This window comes from Notolepis coatsorum, assembly GCF_963971535.1.
Source record: "Notolepis coatsorum genome assembly, chromosome: 8".
NCBI classification, from domain to species: domain Eukaryota; kingdom Metazoa; phylum Chordata; class Actinopteri; order Aulopiformes; family Paralepididae; genus Notolepis; species Notolepis coatsorum.
This window is the reverse complement of record NC_140172.1, coordinates 79,729,479-79,746,832: the sequence shown is the minus strand read 5'-3', so window position 1 is coordinate 79,746,832 and position 17,354 is coordinate 79,729,479. Positions and strand designations below refer to the sequence as shown.

The window sequence follows — 17,354 nt, the reverse complement described above, 5'->3', positions numbered from 1 at the left end:
TAACGTTACTTCTCGTTACCTAGTGGTTTTTAAGTAACAGAAAGTCCCTTATTCCTTCAGAACAGACAACTGCTTTGTCTGTGGGGATCACGTGACATGGTACCGGGCACGAAGCCATCCCTAGGATTTCTTATCAAGCTTCCTAAAAGATCTCCTCCAGAAAACAGTTTTTACCCATCATTCTTTTAGTATTATTCTCTAATGACAGTTAATTATAAGCATGCCATTTATGAAAACTTTTACTGTACACATTAAACATTTAATTGTTATATAGTTTTTTAAGATTTCCCTCTATAGATTCAGGACTCCCTGTTTTTCAACCCGCAACCTTTAATCCCCTTCCCGTCTGAAAGGGTTAACATTTTACAGCTCTTTCTCCTCTGTCTCTGTCTCTCTCCTCTCCTGAGGCCCACATTCCGCAGGTTCACTCCCTTTTCACAGTTTTTCACAGACAACAGGCCCCTTCTATGGAGACATTAAAGGCTCAGTTCCATTTTTTATAAGTAGAGCCATCATAGAGCTATCTTTCCAGAGTTTAGTTTAAAGATTTATACTGGTCATATAGGAACGACTCAGGATGTCATTGTCCAAAAGTGTCACTTGTTCTGTGGCACTTCACACTTACCCTTGATACGACCAGGTTGAACAGGTACCCCTGTTAATATGTGAACACGCTACCTGTTCCTTGTCATCACAGGCTGAGAGAAGGACTTACTCCTCGATCACATGTCACTAACCATAGCTTTGCAGGGTAAACAACCCACTTAGTTGTGATCTCAACCACGTTACTAACGTTACATGAACACACATGTTCTCATCACAACTAAACCAGTTCATTTTTACTCACGTAAAAAACAACGCCGATTTTCTAGGTAGAGAGAACCTATACCAGTGACAAGACAATTCACACACAACACGCGTCGTATCCTCAATGTATTGCAGCAACATACGTTTTGGAAACATCGTTATTACAAAACATTTAGAAGTCGAACCCGGCGTCTCCTGCGTTGGTGACGAGGGCAATGCCTGACGCGCCACCCAGCCCCCGTTCTCCATGTTGACGAAGTCCTCGCTGGCAGGGCACCCGGTGTAGGGTCGACTAACATCCTCTGTCAAAGATGACGTCGTAGTCAGAGTGTTAAGGTTATTCTCACAGTAACGTTCAACAGTGTAGCATTAAGCTAACAACCAACTCCTGACTGATAGCAACAAGCTAACGTTCCTAGCCTAGTGAACACAACGGGCTAGCGCTGCAGCTAACAGCTGACTGGCTAACAGGTAGGCCACACAACTAGCACGCAAGCTAAGCAGCTATCACCTGAACTGTACACAAGAACATAATAAGCCACACTTCAGACAGGCCGCCGTCTGAGTCCCTCCTCATCCTAAGAGAGAAGAGAAAAAGAAATGTCAACACAGTTTTCAACAGTGATTTAACAGACATACAGCGGAGTCGGCACAATTCCTGTATGGGCTGCAGCCGACTTGAGCATGGAACTTCCGATAACGAAGATCCAGACCCACTTTTCCTCGTGCTTAGGGTTTAATCTTTCATTCATTTGAAAGATGGGGCCTACACGGGACAGAGAAGCATCCGCTCATCCAGAGAACCCTGGGTTTAAACCAGATCTCGGTCGCGGCCCACTAGTTTGACCATTATGGGCTTCAAACCAGGACCCTCCGTCCATCGCCTAAGAGGCCGAACAGAGGACCCCAATCTGGGGCCGGCCTTCGTAAAATTGTGCAGCTAACCCCCATAGCATTAGCAATACAACCGGCGCCCGCATAGCAAAACATCACTCACCCAGCCCAGAGGCAACCAATGTCTCACAAACAGCCGGTGCCTCCTGCAGTCCAGCTGTAGAACCGGAGGTTCAATACCTATCCAGCCGCAGCTTTGGAGGACTGCAGGTGGGGAGTAGACCAGTGCCGCGAGACCCTAATACGAAAAAGCCGGTGGAGGTCAGAATGATCATCATCTTCCAGACACCCCAGTGACGAAGACATTATCGCCGTATTTTCTCGAAAATAGTGAGAGAGAAAATAAAGATATAACGTCAACGTATCTCCTTTGCTGTTCTCCTTTCTTCAGTCTAAACAACCTAACTTTGAGTGATTGGTATACAGGCACTTCCTTGAGGTGAAAGTGAAGAAGGAGGTGAGTGTATGGTCACACCCCTGCTTATATAGGTGGCGGATAGGGGTGTGGCCAGACAGATGTTGGTATGTAAAGGTACATTTGAGAGTTTTTATTCAGTGCACAAGTACTGACGTGAAGCATGTGCAATAGACACTGAGCAGAGCTATGTGAAATATAACTAGTAAAAGAGTAAGAGAACATAAAATAAGAAGGGCTAAGGGAGAGCATTCCACATACTGAGAGCGGATGAGCAGAAAGGAAAAGGAAAGGAGGAAACAGATCTGGGTTCAGGTCGTGAGGAGGTTTCTCCAGGACACCAAGGAGGAAACAGATCTGGGATCAGGTCGTGAGGAGGTTTCTCCAGGACACCAAGGAGGAAACAGATCTGGGATCAGGTCATGAGGAGGTTTCTCCAGGACACCATCAGGGAGGTATCACAGCCTCCATCCAACCAAGGAGCACAAACTATATATATATGGCAATAAAGGGCTGGAAAAGGAGATCATCACTCCAGTACCGGAGGAGCTAACGAACAAAGTTATTTCTGTTCTTTCTTAGTCCCCAAGAAAGGCACAAAAGACATGAGGCTAATACTGGAGTTTAGTATTTATTTATTTTTAGTTTTGAGAGAGCTGAGCAACTGTGTGTTTGTGTGTAGATCCATGGAGAACTTTGTGCAGGTGTATCGAGACAGAAGTCCAGCCAGAGAGGCCGCGGCAAACAGCACCAAACGCTCCTTCATTGACATGGCTGTGGTGAGTCCCCTTCAGCCAGGACATCTCACACACAGCCCCCTTCAGCCAGGACATCTCACACACAGTTACAACCAGGACATCTCACACACAGTCCAACCAGGACATCTCACACACAGCCCCCTTCAGCCAGGACATCTCACACACAGTTACAACCAGGACATCTCACACACAGTCCAACCAGGACATCTCAGACACAGTCCCCCAGGACATGTCACACACAGTCCCCTTCATCCAGGACATCTCACACACAGTCCAACCAGGACATCTCACACACAGTCCCCTTCAACCAGGACATCTCACACACAGTCCAACCAGGACATCTCACACACAGTCCAACCAGGACATCTCACACACAGTCCAACCAGGACATCTCACACACAGTCCAACCAGGACATCTCACACACAGTCCCCTTCAACCAGGACATCTCACACACAGTCCAACCAGGACATCTCACACACAGTCCAACCGGGACATCTCACACACAGTCCAACCAGGACATCTCACACACAGTCCAACCAAGACATCTCACACACAGTCCAACCAGGACATCTCACACACAGTCCAACCAGGACATATCACACACAGTCCAACCAGGACATATCACACACAGTCCAACCAGGACATCTCACACACAGTCCAACCAGGACATCTCACACACAGTCCAACCAGGACATCTCACACACAGTCCCCTTCAACCAGGACCTCTCACACACAGTCCAACCAGGACCTCTCACACACATCTGCGTTTCTGTTGCTAGAGATTATATTAGAGCGTCTGTCTTCTTCAAAGCACATTATATGCAGTCCATGCTTTAGAAGGACAGCTAGTCAGTGTGTGTGTGTGTGTGTGTGTGTGTGTGTGTGTGTGTGTGCGTGTGTGTGTGTGTGTGTGTGTGTGTGTGTGTGTGTGTGTGCGCGTGTCAGGCTGATCGTAAATCACCTGGCATGATGTGGAAGAGGATGCGGAGTGACAGCTGTGGCATCATGGACCGTTCTCTCAGCACAGGATCACTGGCAGGTACAGTATAGTGTTTATGTATCTCTAAGTGGGACTGGCGCTTTTTGTTGTTGTTGTTGCTGCTGCAGTGGAAGGCATTAGGACCTAAAAGACAGCAGGCCAAGGACCTGAATTCTAATTTTTTTTTTAATTGGCCAGTAACAAGTATTTTATATAGGGCTGTCAGTTTATTGCGTTAATTAGATTAATTAACTACACAGCAAATTATCGCGTTATGAAAATTAACGAAAAATTCATAATAAATTTTTTTTTTTTTTTTATATTTAAAAAAAAAATCTCTTCATTCCATAAGAACGTAGAATAAACATTTATAGACTTATTTTTTAAATGGTCCATTTGCATGTTCTTGGTATCTGATTCTGAATTCTGAATTCTGAATCTGATTGAGTAAATTGTAATGAACCAAATGAGAATATCAATTAAATTTCTTTATTTTCTTTTTTCTTTGACTGTAAATAACACCATGCTAAAATTTACCAGACCTGAAAAATCTAAGCAAATGAATAAAGGGAAGATGATTAAACAGAAGGTTGTGTAGATACTAGGGCTGTTGAAGTGGATTCCCCAAGCTATTTCGGTTCTGCTCTGTTCAGAACCGGGTTGCTTTAGTACTCTGCGTTGTTTCAATATCTTTAAAGCTCTGGGAATCACTTCTATCTTCCAGCGATGCAGGCAGAAGGAATTAGGAGGAAAAAGGTTATATAACAGCTGTTTAATCAAAGTTTAAGAGTGTATACAAATTACAATAAGAATGCTATAGTTGTGATCAAAAACACTATGCCGTAATTAATCAAAACTAGGCTAATGAGAATGCTAGTTGATAAGTTGTTGAAAGTCTTTGTTATGTGCTGATAACAAAGCAGTTGGTTTTCCCTCCAAAAAGTTCCTTTGTTTTTGCCCGCCTTGCTTTTGTGGATGAGATGGTAGAGGAGGTCTTGTCGTGTCGGTTGGGTTTTTCAGAGTCCCTCTCCCCCATCACACCCAGATCTTATAGCCAGACCTGCATAATCTTGTGATGTCATCAGAATGACATCACCAAATTCTTTCCTCCAATCCCAGGCCTGCTAAGCTTGCATTTGAAAAATAGGGGTTTGGCTTAATAGGCCAACCCCCTTCACATAAACCTAGATATCTTTCTTTATCACAAAGTCTGCTGACTTTCAATAAATTGCTACCAAATCTAATCATTCTGTTAGCTTACATCAATATTTTATAAACTGAATAGAATATAACTGAATAACAGATCAAATTAGAACTGGATAGAATAGACCACAAATTTATACCATAGATCAGAATAGAACTGAATAGAATAGACCAGAATAAAACTGATTAGCATAGATGAAGAGGATAGAACAATCAATTAATCAAATTGAACATAAATGAAAACAGCACGGACACATTGACTAATTGTAGACATTGAATTTCTGCAAACTGTAGTTCAGATCAATACAAAATGCTCATATCTCTGATCTGTGTGTGTGTATATATATATATGTGTGTCTGTGTGTGTCTATGTGTCTGTGTGTGTGTGTGTGTGTGTGTGTGTGTGTGTGTCTATGTGTGTGTGTGTGTGTCTGTGTGTGTGTGTGTGTATGTGAATGTGTGTGTGTGTGTGTGTGTGTGTCTATGTGTGTGTGTGTGTCTATGTGGGTGTGTATGTGTTATGTGTGTATGGGTAACTAAAGCGTCCTGCCTAATAGTCTCACATTGATGATAAACATTCTACCTCAGTAAACACACATAAGTTACTACTCAGAGTTGCATGTCCTTGTGTCCCCCAGGCCGTAAAACAGCTGATAACACTTCATGGGCGCTTTGACCCTTTTAACCTCATCACCTCATTGTGTTCGCTAGGACTTATCTGAAATCCTTCCTGTCCCACCCTAGGAACCAGGTGGTTCTATTGTTCAATCACTCCCGAAAGGGGAAGAAGATTGGCTTGTTCAAACAGTTTATTTTAGCTTTTACAGCCGGCTATTTTAAGTGGCCCGGGACACAACCTATTGGGAGGATTCTTGCGTTGACTTACTCAGGCAGCTGTTATCTCTAAATATAATACCTTAGTTTGATTGTTGTTCCACTTTGACTGTTTCTTTAAGACTTTTACACAACAGTTTGATTAGATCTATGTTGGGAATTTACCACAGTTCCCCACTTGGATAGTTTACCTATCCTTAATATGTCAAACATAGATATCAATCTCTACACACTACTATCTAGATAATACTTAAGATATTTTAAATCATATTAGGATAACATATATATGGTTTGCCACACTCAGATCCTAAAATTCAAATTAGCAATTTCAGTTTTTTGTGATCGTGTGCACAGTCTTTAACAACCTGTTCTCGTACCAAGATCAATTTCCATTGGTTTCAACTGTGAGTTGTCAAATTCTGACTTGGAGCATTGAGGAGGGGGGTCTATGTTTTCTAGATTTGACCCGGCCTCCTCTTTATTGCTCAGAGCTGGTGCAGTATCACGACTGCTGGGTGCAACTCCCCATTCTGGGAGGTGGAATTTAGAAAGCAAATTGCCTTTCTCATCACACTCCATCTTCTGTCGAGCACATCTTGACTCGTGTTGACCTCTATTTGGGGGTAGAGCCCCCTGCTGTATCTTCTATTGCTGTCACAGCGGTGGGGAGGTCGTCGCTGGCTGCTCGACCCTTTCGCTGGTTGACTCCCTGGTCAATGGTTGAGGCCTTGCTTCTGTTGACAGCCGGAGTTGTTGCTGAGGCCTAGCCGCCTGTCTCCTCGTTGGTTGCCTGTCGTTTCCCTCTGAAGCCTCAAGACTCGGTCACTGCGTTGGCCGAACCTCTCCCGGTCCTAGAGGTAGGCGTCCCCTGGTTCCCCGCAGTGTTGTGGCTCCCCATGGAGCCGCTGGGTAGACACTAGCCAGTGTCCTGGATCAACAGTGCCGATGGAGTCCTTGTCTTCCTTGTACCACACTCTGATGACTGTTGTCTCCCCAATCTCCCATCCGTATCCTGCAGTGAATATATATCGCTTCGGGGGACAGTGCAGGTCACTTCTTACCACAACAATTGATTGAGAATCCATACTTTTCCTCCCTCAGACTCTCTTTACTGGTCTGAGCTTTGACAACTTCCTTTTCCAAATCATTTATCTATATATTTCATGGCTTCTAGATCATAAAATTTCAAAATTCTGAAAAATGCACATGGCTCTCATTATATTATGCTGTCAAAACAGTATACTCCTCCACCTCTCGATGTGGAATACACATTCAAACATCGTTACCTTCGTCCTTTCGACAGCTGCACCCGGACCGGACGGTCAGCACTGACACATCCACTCTCCCAGTAATCCTGTGTGTATGGCAACAAATCACAGTCCGCCTTAAACACACATCTTCCACACCACAAGCCAATTATCAATTGCACATGTTCACACCCTACACAAGACTAATTTGGCCAATAGCGACCAAACCTATTGAGCTTCATCAATGTACAGAGAATCATGCTTCCCAACACTTTCACCAATCACGACACACCCCCAGCCCCTAAAACCGGGTATTCAATGGGCGGAGAACAAAAATCCATAACTAGCTCATGTTCCTTCACTTTGTTCCCAGTCCATTTCACAGACATATACTACCCTGTCCTGATGTGTCGAGATCACTCCCAGCTTGCCAGGTACCCTAAGAAAAAATATACAGAAAGAAAGAAAACAGAAAACAAAACACAAAGAAAAACCATGCCAAACCAATAAATGAAAAAATAAACCAAACTTGTGAGCTTTTTCTTTTTTCTTCTGAGCTCATTTTTAACCTATCATCTAGAGGCTTATGCACCCCCGTATTAACTAAGAAACAAAAAGGGAAATCAAATGAATAAACAAAATGAACGCTCCCGGCCTAAGTCAGGAATTGCTCGTAACACACTAGAAAAGAGAAGTAAAAATAAAAGTAAATAAACACCTATATCTATTGCTCATAACTGTTAATACGCTTCTATCAATACCATAAAAAACTAGAAACAACTATGGGTCTTTTTAATTCCTTAATCCTGCAGTCCACCCCTTGACCAATCTGAATGTTGACCAAGCATGGATAACTTACTGACCACTAGCTTCCGCAGTGTCCCCTCATCACACTGTCTAATATTGAATACCTAATATTAACTGTTTAACATAATTTGATCCTCTTGTTAGTCTGATTAGTTCATGCATTTGTCAGTCACTCATACATCCGTTTTTAGTAACTTTCATTCATAATCTAATCACCTAACACCTCTATTTATTTTTTATTCTATTTTTATTCTAATCTAATTAGGAGCATATTTTATCATTCAATATATCCCACCTTTACCCTAGTCAGTTGCATATATTTTTATTCTGCCGGTGGCCTCTGCAGACATGACCTTTGAAAATGACCTTTCACTCCACAGATCCAACAACACTGGCGGCCTCCCCCGGGTTGTGGGACCCGGTGGGTCAGCCGCCTGTGACCGGATGACCCTGGGGTCATCGGGCCCAGAACATGTCCTGGTGGTATGCCATCATCGCCATGGTTCCCTGGAGCCTGTTCGGAGGAGAAAGCCACGTACCTATCTGGTCCAGTCACAGTTCCTTGAGAGGGGCCCGTTGTTGGGAGGGGCCCGCCACCTGTTTCTGTACAAACACGCCCTGTTGTCTTATAAGGCGCCGCCTCTTTCCCCATCTCAGTGCTGGCGGCTTGACTCCCCATTGCTGGGCTCCGCCTCTCATCTTGGCCTTGGTGCCGCGGGGGTCCTGGACAGGGGGAGTTTGCGGGCTGTGGACAGTGTACTTGATACCGACCTTGATTTTGCCCACGTCCACCTCCTCTGTTCCCCCCTTGAGGACCTCCTGCTGTGGATAGATAGTGCCCCAGGCCACATTCCCGTGCGATATGACCAGTCTCCCCACACGCCCAACACACCACCTTCCGCACCGGGAATCCATTCGGATTCCTGCCTCTGCCTCCACCTCTTCCTCGTGGGTGCCACCTTGTGGGTGGTCCTATTGGGGTTTGTTGTTGTTCCGGCGCAGGACCCCCTTGTGGCCCCAACTGGGCCCGTCTCTGGCCATCTGGTTCTCCATTGGAACCTGTCTCCCCTCCGGGCTGTGTGGACTGGATTAGGCCTTGGAGATATTCCACTACCTGTCTAGCCTCGGCTAGCTGTTGTTCGAGAGGGAGGCACGTCTTTAACTGGCAGTCATCTGCAACGGACACTTCAGCGTGGATCGACTCGGGTAATACAGTTGTCTCTGGGTCGCTCGCTGCAACGACTCCCTGTGGCGGAGTAAAAGACATTATTTCCAGTCCCTCCGTCACACTGGACACTAGAGGGGAGTCGATCACATTCCAGTCAATCAAGTTAACGTCCAATTCGGTCAATGTAATGTCTGCAGAGGTTATCGGCATTATCTTGATTTGGGTACGCATTCTATACCGGCCTCCTTTAACTACAAGGTTCTGTAATGGCCTGAATATCTTTGGCCATCTTTTCGTCACTTTTATTGTGACATGTCCAATCGTTGAAATAGACAGATTGTCTACCCTTTCTATGGTCAGTGCATCTAACCCTCCGGTTGCTCCTATCTGTGTATTTTCCATTCTCACCTTTCTTCAAACACTCGTAACGTCACCGTTTGGAAAGCAAGTTTATCTGTATTCAAACAATTTTTACCAACCTTGAGTTAATTTCACTCACACTTCTATATTGGTGTAAACAGGAATTGATAACTCGCTCTTGTGATACTATACCCCCTGACTGTCAACAGTCTCTTTGATTTCCCTGTTGGGGTTCGGAATTGTCAGCGCTGGCCATCCGTCCTGGAGCAGCTGTGAAGAGAGAAGCAAAAAATACACTTAATTATCAGTGACATTTCCCATTCACAATCCATCATTTGTCTTTAAGCATGGAATGTCGGGCATCTCCTATACTAAGATCACTTGAGAGCATTTGTGCAATTTTCGTTTTTGATTTATCAATGACACAGCCTTAATCTTTTTCCAGTTGTCTCCATTGGAAAACCAGACTCTCAATCCTGTTGTCCTGATCCTCCTTATTACAACTCCGGGGAACTTATTTTGCACCAGCCTCCTCCTTCTATTGGTCAATCAGAAATTTGTTATTTACAGCCTATCATTTCTAAACATCTGCATTGGACATGGTAATTTAGGTGCATAATCTCACTTTTACTCTAATTGTTCTTTGCAAATGACTATGTGTATGTGTAACTATATTTATTTCTGTCCGTGAAAGCCTAGTATGTATTTCGCTCATATTACATTTATACATATCAGTAACATACATATTTTCCATTCATAATCTCTCACACAGTTACTATATTTCCCCCGTAACACCTAACCCCTTAGGTGTTAAAACGCGCTTCTCACGAGAACAGAAATCAATTTTCAGTGTCTCACGTCACTGAAGTCCCCGTGCATTTAGAACAGTGTCACACAACCCGTTCATAACCACAGGCCGCCGACACCATCCCCACATTGAAAACCCTGCCGACCAATGACATCCCACTGGTCAACTCGTCCTGTGGCCCACGGCATCACCCCCAGTTTGCAACCTGGAACGCAAAACCCCGGGCCTCCTACCCAAGGATATTCAAAGATCACACCACTCACAACCACCGTAACCACAGTCACCCAAATACCCACACACAATATAATCCGATGCGCGTAGTGTGGCAGCGAGCCTTTGACGAGTGCACGTATAGCGCACCCCCGTTAACGCACGGTGGCAGACAGCGAGCCCACCCCCGCCACGACGTTTAGCAGTCCCCGTACCCCTGTTAAAATGAAAAATGTGCGCAGTGTGGCAGCGAGCATCGACGAGACGCACACATAGCGCATCCCCGTCAAAGCGTGGAGGCAGACAGTGAGCCACGACGAACTGTCTACCCACACCCCCATCGCAGGCGCAGCCGAGCAGAGTAATTATGCTCCGACTTACGGCCCACCAACATGAACGCCACACAAAAATACCGACACGGAGCCCCCTGCGATGGAGCTTGTCCAAATGCAAGGAAAGAAGTACGAGCGCCTTGTCGACCAAAGCGTAGCGCCAACGCCAGCCAATACCACTGCCAGCACTAGAAATTCCCTAAAAACAACAATAAAACTGAATATGGAACAACAACACCCGCTCAATAAGTCCCAAACTCAACCTACCGCCTTTGAACCCTACAGTAAACAGCAATAAACAATATACCTAGCACTACACCGCGTTTGAAACTCATAAAAAAAAAAACATACTTATATACAGGCCCAAACTAGGAGAGAAAGAGAGAGCGTTTCGGGGGGCCGAGGGGGGGGGGGAAATATATGGAAGAGAGGCGGTGTGGGAATGAGGGGAGTGAGGGGGAGGGAGTGAGAGGGGGGGGGTAAGAGAGAGAGAGGGAGAGAGGGAGGGAGAGGGAAAGAGGGGGGGAGGTGAGAGGGAGAGGGAGAGAGGGGGGAGGTGAAAGGGAGAGGGAGGGAGGAGGGTGAGAGAAGGAAAGAAAGAGAGGGGGGGGTGAAAGAGAAAGAGAGAGAGAGGGAGGGGAGGTGAGAGGGAGAGGGAGAGAGGCGAAAAGGGAGAGGGAGGGAGGAGAGGGAAAGAAAGAGAGGGGGGGTGAAAGAGAAAGAGAGAGAGAGGGAGGGGAGGTGAGAGGGAGAGAGGGGGGAGGTGAAAGGGAGAGGGAGAGAGGGGGGGAAGGTGAGAGGGAGAGAGGCGAAAGGGAGAGGGAGGGAGGGAGGAGAGAGAGAAGGAAAGAAAGAGAGGGTGAGGGGGGAGGGCGAGAGAAGGAAAGAGAGAGAGGGATAGGGGGAAGGGCGAGAGAAGGAAAGCGAGTGAGAGAGGGGGAAGAGAAGGAAAGAAGGAGAGGGGTGGGGGGGGGAGAGAGAGAAAGAAAGAGAGAGAGGGAGAGGGGGGAGGGTGAGAGAAGGAAAGAGAGAGAGGGAGGGGGGGGGGAGAGAGAGAAAGAAAGAGAGAGAGGGAGAGGGGGGAGGGTGAGAGAAGGAAAGAGAGAGAGGGAGGGGGGGGGAGAGAGAAAGAAAGAGAGAGAGGGAGAGGGGGGAGGGTGAGAGAAGGAAAGAGAGAGAGGGAGGGGGGGGGGGAGAGAAAGAAAGAGAGAGGGAGAGGGGGGAGGGTGAGAGAAGGAAAGAGAGAGAGGGAGGGGGGGGGAGGGTGAGAGAGAGTGTACGAGGGGGAGGGGGGGCCAAGGCCCCACAATCCACCGCCAGATTAAAACACAACAATCCAACCTCACTTTACCAGCACACTAACCCCCTAATGAAAACGTTCTGTGAGCAGAATCCAAAAATATTCATCCTGCCCTCTTCCGCCCCCTATCGTATTCCTAAATAAACTCCACCCTCCCCTTAACAATGGACGCTTGGTGCCCTCCCAAGATGGACGCCGGCGCCCCTGCTAAGATGGACGCCCCCTCGCGAGACATCCCGAGAGCCCCGTCATGCCATGCACAGTTAGCTTAGCTTCGTTAGCCACGTCGCGGGCCGTCAGACCGCGCACCCTTACGACGTCACAACCGGCGACCATTTTAGCCGTTAGCGCGGCTAGGTAGCATTAGCTTAGCTTCACCCATGATCCCATAAAAACGTTTCCCAACGACCCAACGACCCGTTCCGCCGCGCGGGCCGACACCTCGCAATGTTAATATAACACCACATTCCCCACAACAGAATCCTAATTCCCTCAAAACGCCAGTGTAGTGATCTAAATAGAAATATAAAAACATAACAGCCCTCAGGCCGCCGCAAAACTCTAGTTTGACCCCTCTGTCGTCACCACCGGCGAGCTTAGAACGACTTCCGGGTCCCCGCAACATATAATCCCAATCACCTTAAACATTATACATCTATTTTATCCGCCACGAATATGAAAACTTTTAAGTGCCTTACACATCCCCGTAATCTCAAGACACTATCGATCGACCTTATACATTTGAACCTATGTCTATTTGTCCGCCGTATCCTCCGGTCGCCTCAGAGGCTACTACAGCAGCTAACTGCTGCTGCGTTCCACGGGCCCCGGAAAACCGGCGTTATCCTTACATTTCCCCACGGCCAACCGGTGACTTAAATTACATAATAATACAACTATACTCTCACACGTACCACCAATCATTCCTAACCATAGCCATTTGCCAACCATACATTCATACACGCTTCCTAACCACAAATAAAAAATACAAAATCAGCATTCACGCACATTACTCTCTCTCTAGTCTCTCGAACGTCGCACAGCAGCGCGACTAGTAAACACTAGACTAAACGTTATCGCACACACTTTCATACTGCATGTTTAAGCTCACCATGTCTTTTGTTGAATTTCCACTAAGTACCTATCAGTCCGAATTGTTTCATTAAGTACTTAACACAAACAAATGTCTAACCATAGCTGCAACATTATTATTATAGTCCCTGACGCGCGCGGTAGATTTCCACATCTCGTCAACAACCACCGGGCATATTTACCCTCCGTACTATAGACAGTGTTTAAGTTTACCATATCGTTTCCTATAGCTTTTTAATCGACTTTTCATTAAGTACTATTTTTTGTTACAGCCTAACGCAGTCTAATTAACACGCCTGCTGTGCACAAAGTTAAACTAGACTCTTACAGTCTGCCGCACACGTACCTTGGTTTAACTTTGAGCACGAACCAGACCCCGCTTCTATCAAAAAGCCACGTATAGGAGTGTACTTCAGTTCCTCCGTAGAACTATTCCCCGTACTTCTGTAACCACACACGCCTCCCCCTGGTTCCGAAGGTTCTCCACATGCTCACCACACTCAACTCGCATGTCCTGAATGGTAACAGCGCTCCGTTCTCTTCCCATATTCTCTGTGCTTCAGCTCCATTGTAGAACTATTCCCCGCACCCAATTTTACATAGAGCTGCCCCCTCCAGTCAGAACACCCAAATCATTCTTTAATAACTGCGCTCCCTGACTCGAGTATCACCTTCTAGGGTTCTGGTAATCCCTCGAGCAGCGCACACTATCGCACGCACACAGGACTACTGTGGTTTCCTGGCCAGAAAAACCGTAGCCAGTCGCAATACGACGCTCAATAACCTGTCTCGCGAACCAGTCTTGGCGGTGTCGCTCCCTCCACCATAACTGACTTGAACTCTTCCCATATTCTCTGTACTTCAGTTCGTCCCATAGAACTATTCCCCGTACCCTATTACACATAGCTGTCCCTCCATCCAGAACACTCAATTCAATTATTTACTACTTCATGTTTACATGAGGTTAAGTCTTTAGTTTCTTTCCCCAACCCCTTGTTGTTCGAACTGAGCAGCCCATTCTTCCTCAACACTCACCTCTCTCACAGGAACGAAGCTCACGCAGTTGTGTCCTCCGTCGTCCGCCGATGAGGTTGATGAGTGAAGGGAAAAAAAATCTCGTCCAGGGCCGCCACTTGTTCACGGGTCAAACGGCACCAAATGAAGTGGATTCCCCAAGCTATTTCGGTTCTGCTCTGTTCAGAACCGGGTTGCTTTAGTACTCTGCGTTGTTTCAATATCTTTAAAGCTCTGGGAATCACTTCTATCTTCCAGCGATGCAGGCAGAAGGAATTAGGAGGAAAAAGGTTATATAACAGCTGTTTAATCAAAGTTTAAGAGTGTATACAAATTACAATAAGAATGCTATAGTTGTGATCAAAAACACTATGCCGTAATTAATCAAACTAGGCTAATGGGATGCTAGTTGATAAGTTGTTGAAAGTCTTGTTCTGTGCTGATAACAAAGCAGTTGGTTTTCCCTCCAAAAAGTTCCTTTGTTTTTGCCCGCCTTGCTTTTGTGGATGAGATGGTAGAGGAGGTCTTGTCGTGTCGGTTGGGTTTTTCAGAGTCCCTCTCCCCCATCATACCCAGATCTTATAGCCAGACCTGCATAATCTTGTGATGTCATCAGAATGACATCACCAAATTCTTTCCTCCAATCCCAGGCCTGCTAAGCTTGCATTTGAAAAATAGGGGTTTGGCTTAATAGGCCAACCCCCTTCACATAAACCCAGATATCTTTCTTTATCACAAAGTCTGCTGACTTTCAATAAATTGCTACCAAATCTAATCATTCTGTTAGCTTACATCAATATTTTATAAACTGAATAGAATATAACTGAATAACAGATCAAATTAGAACTGGATAGAATAGACCACAAATGTATACCAAACATTAAGCACCCCACAGCCCAAATGAAATGACCCCCCCCCCCCCCCCCCCCCCCAAACATTTATTAAAAAAATATATATATTATTATTATAATTTATTTAAATTTTGTTTCATTCATGGAGGTAGTCGACTACCAGTCGACTATCGGCAAGTTCGGCCAATCAAAGTCGACTATACAAATCCTTAGTCAGGTACAGGCCTAAAATATATCCTAATAACACTCATAGTAGTTGTACATAGCAGAAGTTACCCAGATGGGTAGGCTTTCCTTACATGCGCAGGTGTAGGCATTTTCACAGATTTTTTTCACACATAAGCTTTTTTTCAGTAACCTATACCTCATTGATAGTGGAGCAGAACAGGGATTGTCCTAAAATAAATTATATAACAAGAATAAAAACAGCAGTGAAGTCTAGCCAACTAGGTCAGAAAGCAGGAAATCCTGTATAAACAGGACAAATCAATTGCAGATAGGAGAATCTGAACATGTCGTCACATCCTGAACATTACATTACCTTGAATTATCAAGCAGGGGGTGCTTGGGAGTGCTGCAGTATTCACTACATCAGCAGCAGTGGCACAGGTCTGTAACAAAGTAACACACAATAGCATAGATTTAACATGAAAGGATGAAGATAGTTCATTGGTCAAAGGTAAATCAGAACGTAATAAATGGTCTAATAATATCACTTGCATTTATATAGCGCTTTTCAAGACACCCAAAGCACTTACAAATGGACGTTCACCAACCAATGTGTAGCCCCCGCCTGGGTGATGCTAAGGCAACAGCTAAAATGCGCACTACAGCTCACCACACATCAGCTCGGCCTATTTGGAGCAACTTGGGGGTTAAGTGTCTTGCTCAAGGACACTTCCGACATGCGGACCGTCAGAGCCAGGATTCGAACCACCAACCGTACGGTCGATGAACGACCAGCTCTACCAACTGAGCTTCAGTCGCCCCTAATGTAATCACTCGTTTAGCATTTTAAATATTTAAATAAATAAATAAAACGTACATCAACTTCGAGCATCAGTTTCTCTGTAGGCTCTTTGAAGTACACCATAAGGAGCAGGAGGATGCAGGCAGCCTTCTCCGGAGCCTCTGGATCATATCTGGGCAGAACTTCCATGATCTTCGGGTTGTCCAGTTTCTGGCAGAATTGCAGGATGGTCCGTCCTCTCTGACCCAGGGCATCTTGGATCTTTTGAAGGGCGTTGGTGTCTGTCAGGAGGCCAAAGTGGGAGAAAAGCCCCGTCTGAGAGAAGAGAAAAGGCCATTCCTCTTTGACCTCCAACATCGCTGGTGCAGGCGTTCTGTTCAAGTACCACCGCAGGATGATGTAGGTCCTCTCCATCAGAGGTTCTGCTCTCTCTGCCCCACCCATCCCTTCCTCTGTGTACATACATACAAATACATGTATTGAGTACCCAAGTAACAACAATTAGATTCGATGTCCCCAACTCTGGGAAATTGAGTGGCAAACCATTAATGGCATGCTCTCTCATCATTACTCATTCTGAATATTAAGGTGGCCTTTTTGCTTAATGTGGGATGTTTATTCAGGTGTCAATTCACCAAAAGTAAAGTAGATGAGTAGGTTTCCGCACATCCCTTTTCAAAGCCCCCAACGTTGCCTCGGTCTCCCCCTCTGGTAAGTCTGCTGGGCCCCACCTCACACACCTAGGGATAGGAATCATAGGTTAACTCAATACCATTGGGGAAATTATATTTTACAAAATCTACACATAATTTAAACATTCAATCCAAATAACCTAAGTTAGTCTAGCATGCCAGTGCCCCCTTTAACCCCTAATAGCTCCCAATGGGTTGTGTCAGCGCCTTGCATGGTTACTGATCACTATTAGTGTGAGAGTGTGAATGGAGAGGACACTGGTGCTGTTTGTTCGCCGCTTCTCAGTGTGTGAATGAGAAGACCATTGTAAAGCACTGGGTGTCCTGAAAAGAGCTATGTAAATGCTAGGTATTATTATTACTGTAACCTTCAAAACCTTCACTGTATAATACGGTAATATCTATATTTTTGCCACCCCTACACATACCCGTATTGGTTGACAGGACCTCTCGTCAGCCTGGACTCTCCTGCCACTCCAGTGTTCCGTCTTCCCTCTCGGCCTCTGCGGCATCTAGCCTTCTTTAAAGGTGACATGTACTATAAATGTCATTTTTCAGTCTCTAGCATTGTATTATAGTAATAGAGTTCGTATCAATGTGTTTTAGTGTCTA

The 17,354-nt window shown here is 45.6% G+C and overlaps 1 protein-coding gene across 3 annotated transcripts in view; it reads left to right on the top strand.

The window, feature by feature from the left end:
- epas1b (endothelial PAS domain protein 1b) overlaps nt 1–17,354 on the top strand; it is a 641,397-nt gene that overhangs the window by 575,013 nt on the left and 49,030 nt on the right. For all 3 annotated transcript variants that reach the window (XM_084320767.1, XM_084320766.1, XM_084320765.1), the window contains 2 exons: nt 2,799–2,895; nt 3,821–3,914. In XM_084320767.1, coding sequence (XP_084176893.1) covers nt 2,799–2,895; nt 3,821–3,914 — 191 coding nt within the window. The remainder of the gene's footprint in view (nt 1–2,798; nt 2,896–3,820; nt 3,915–17,354) is intronic.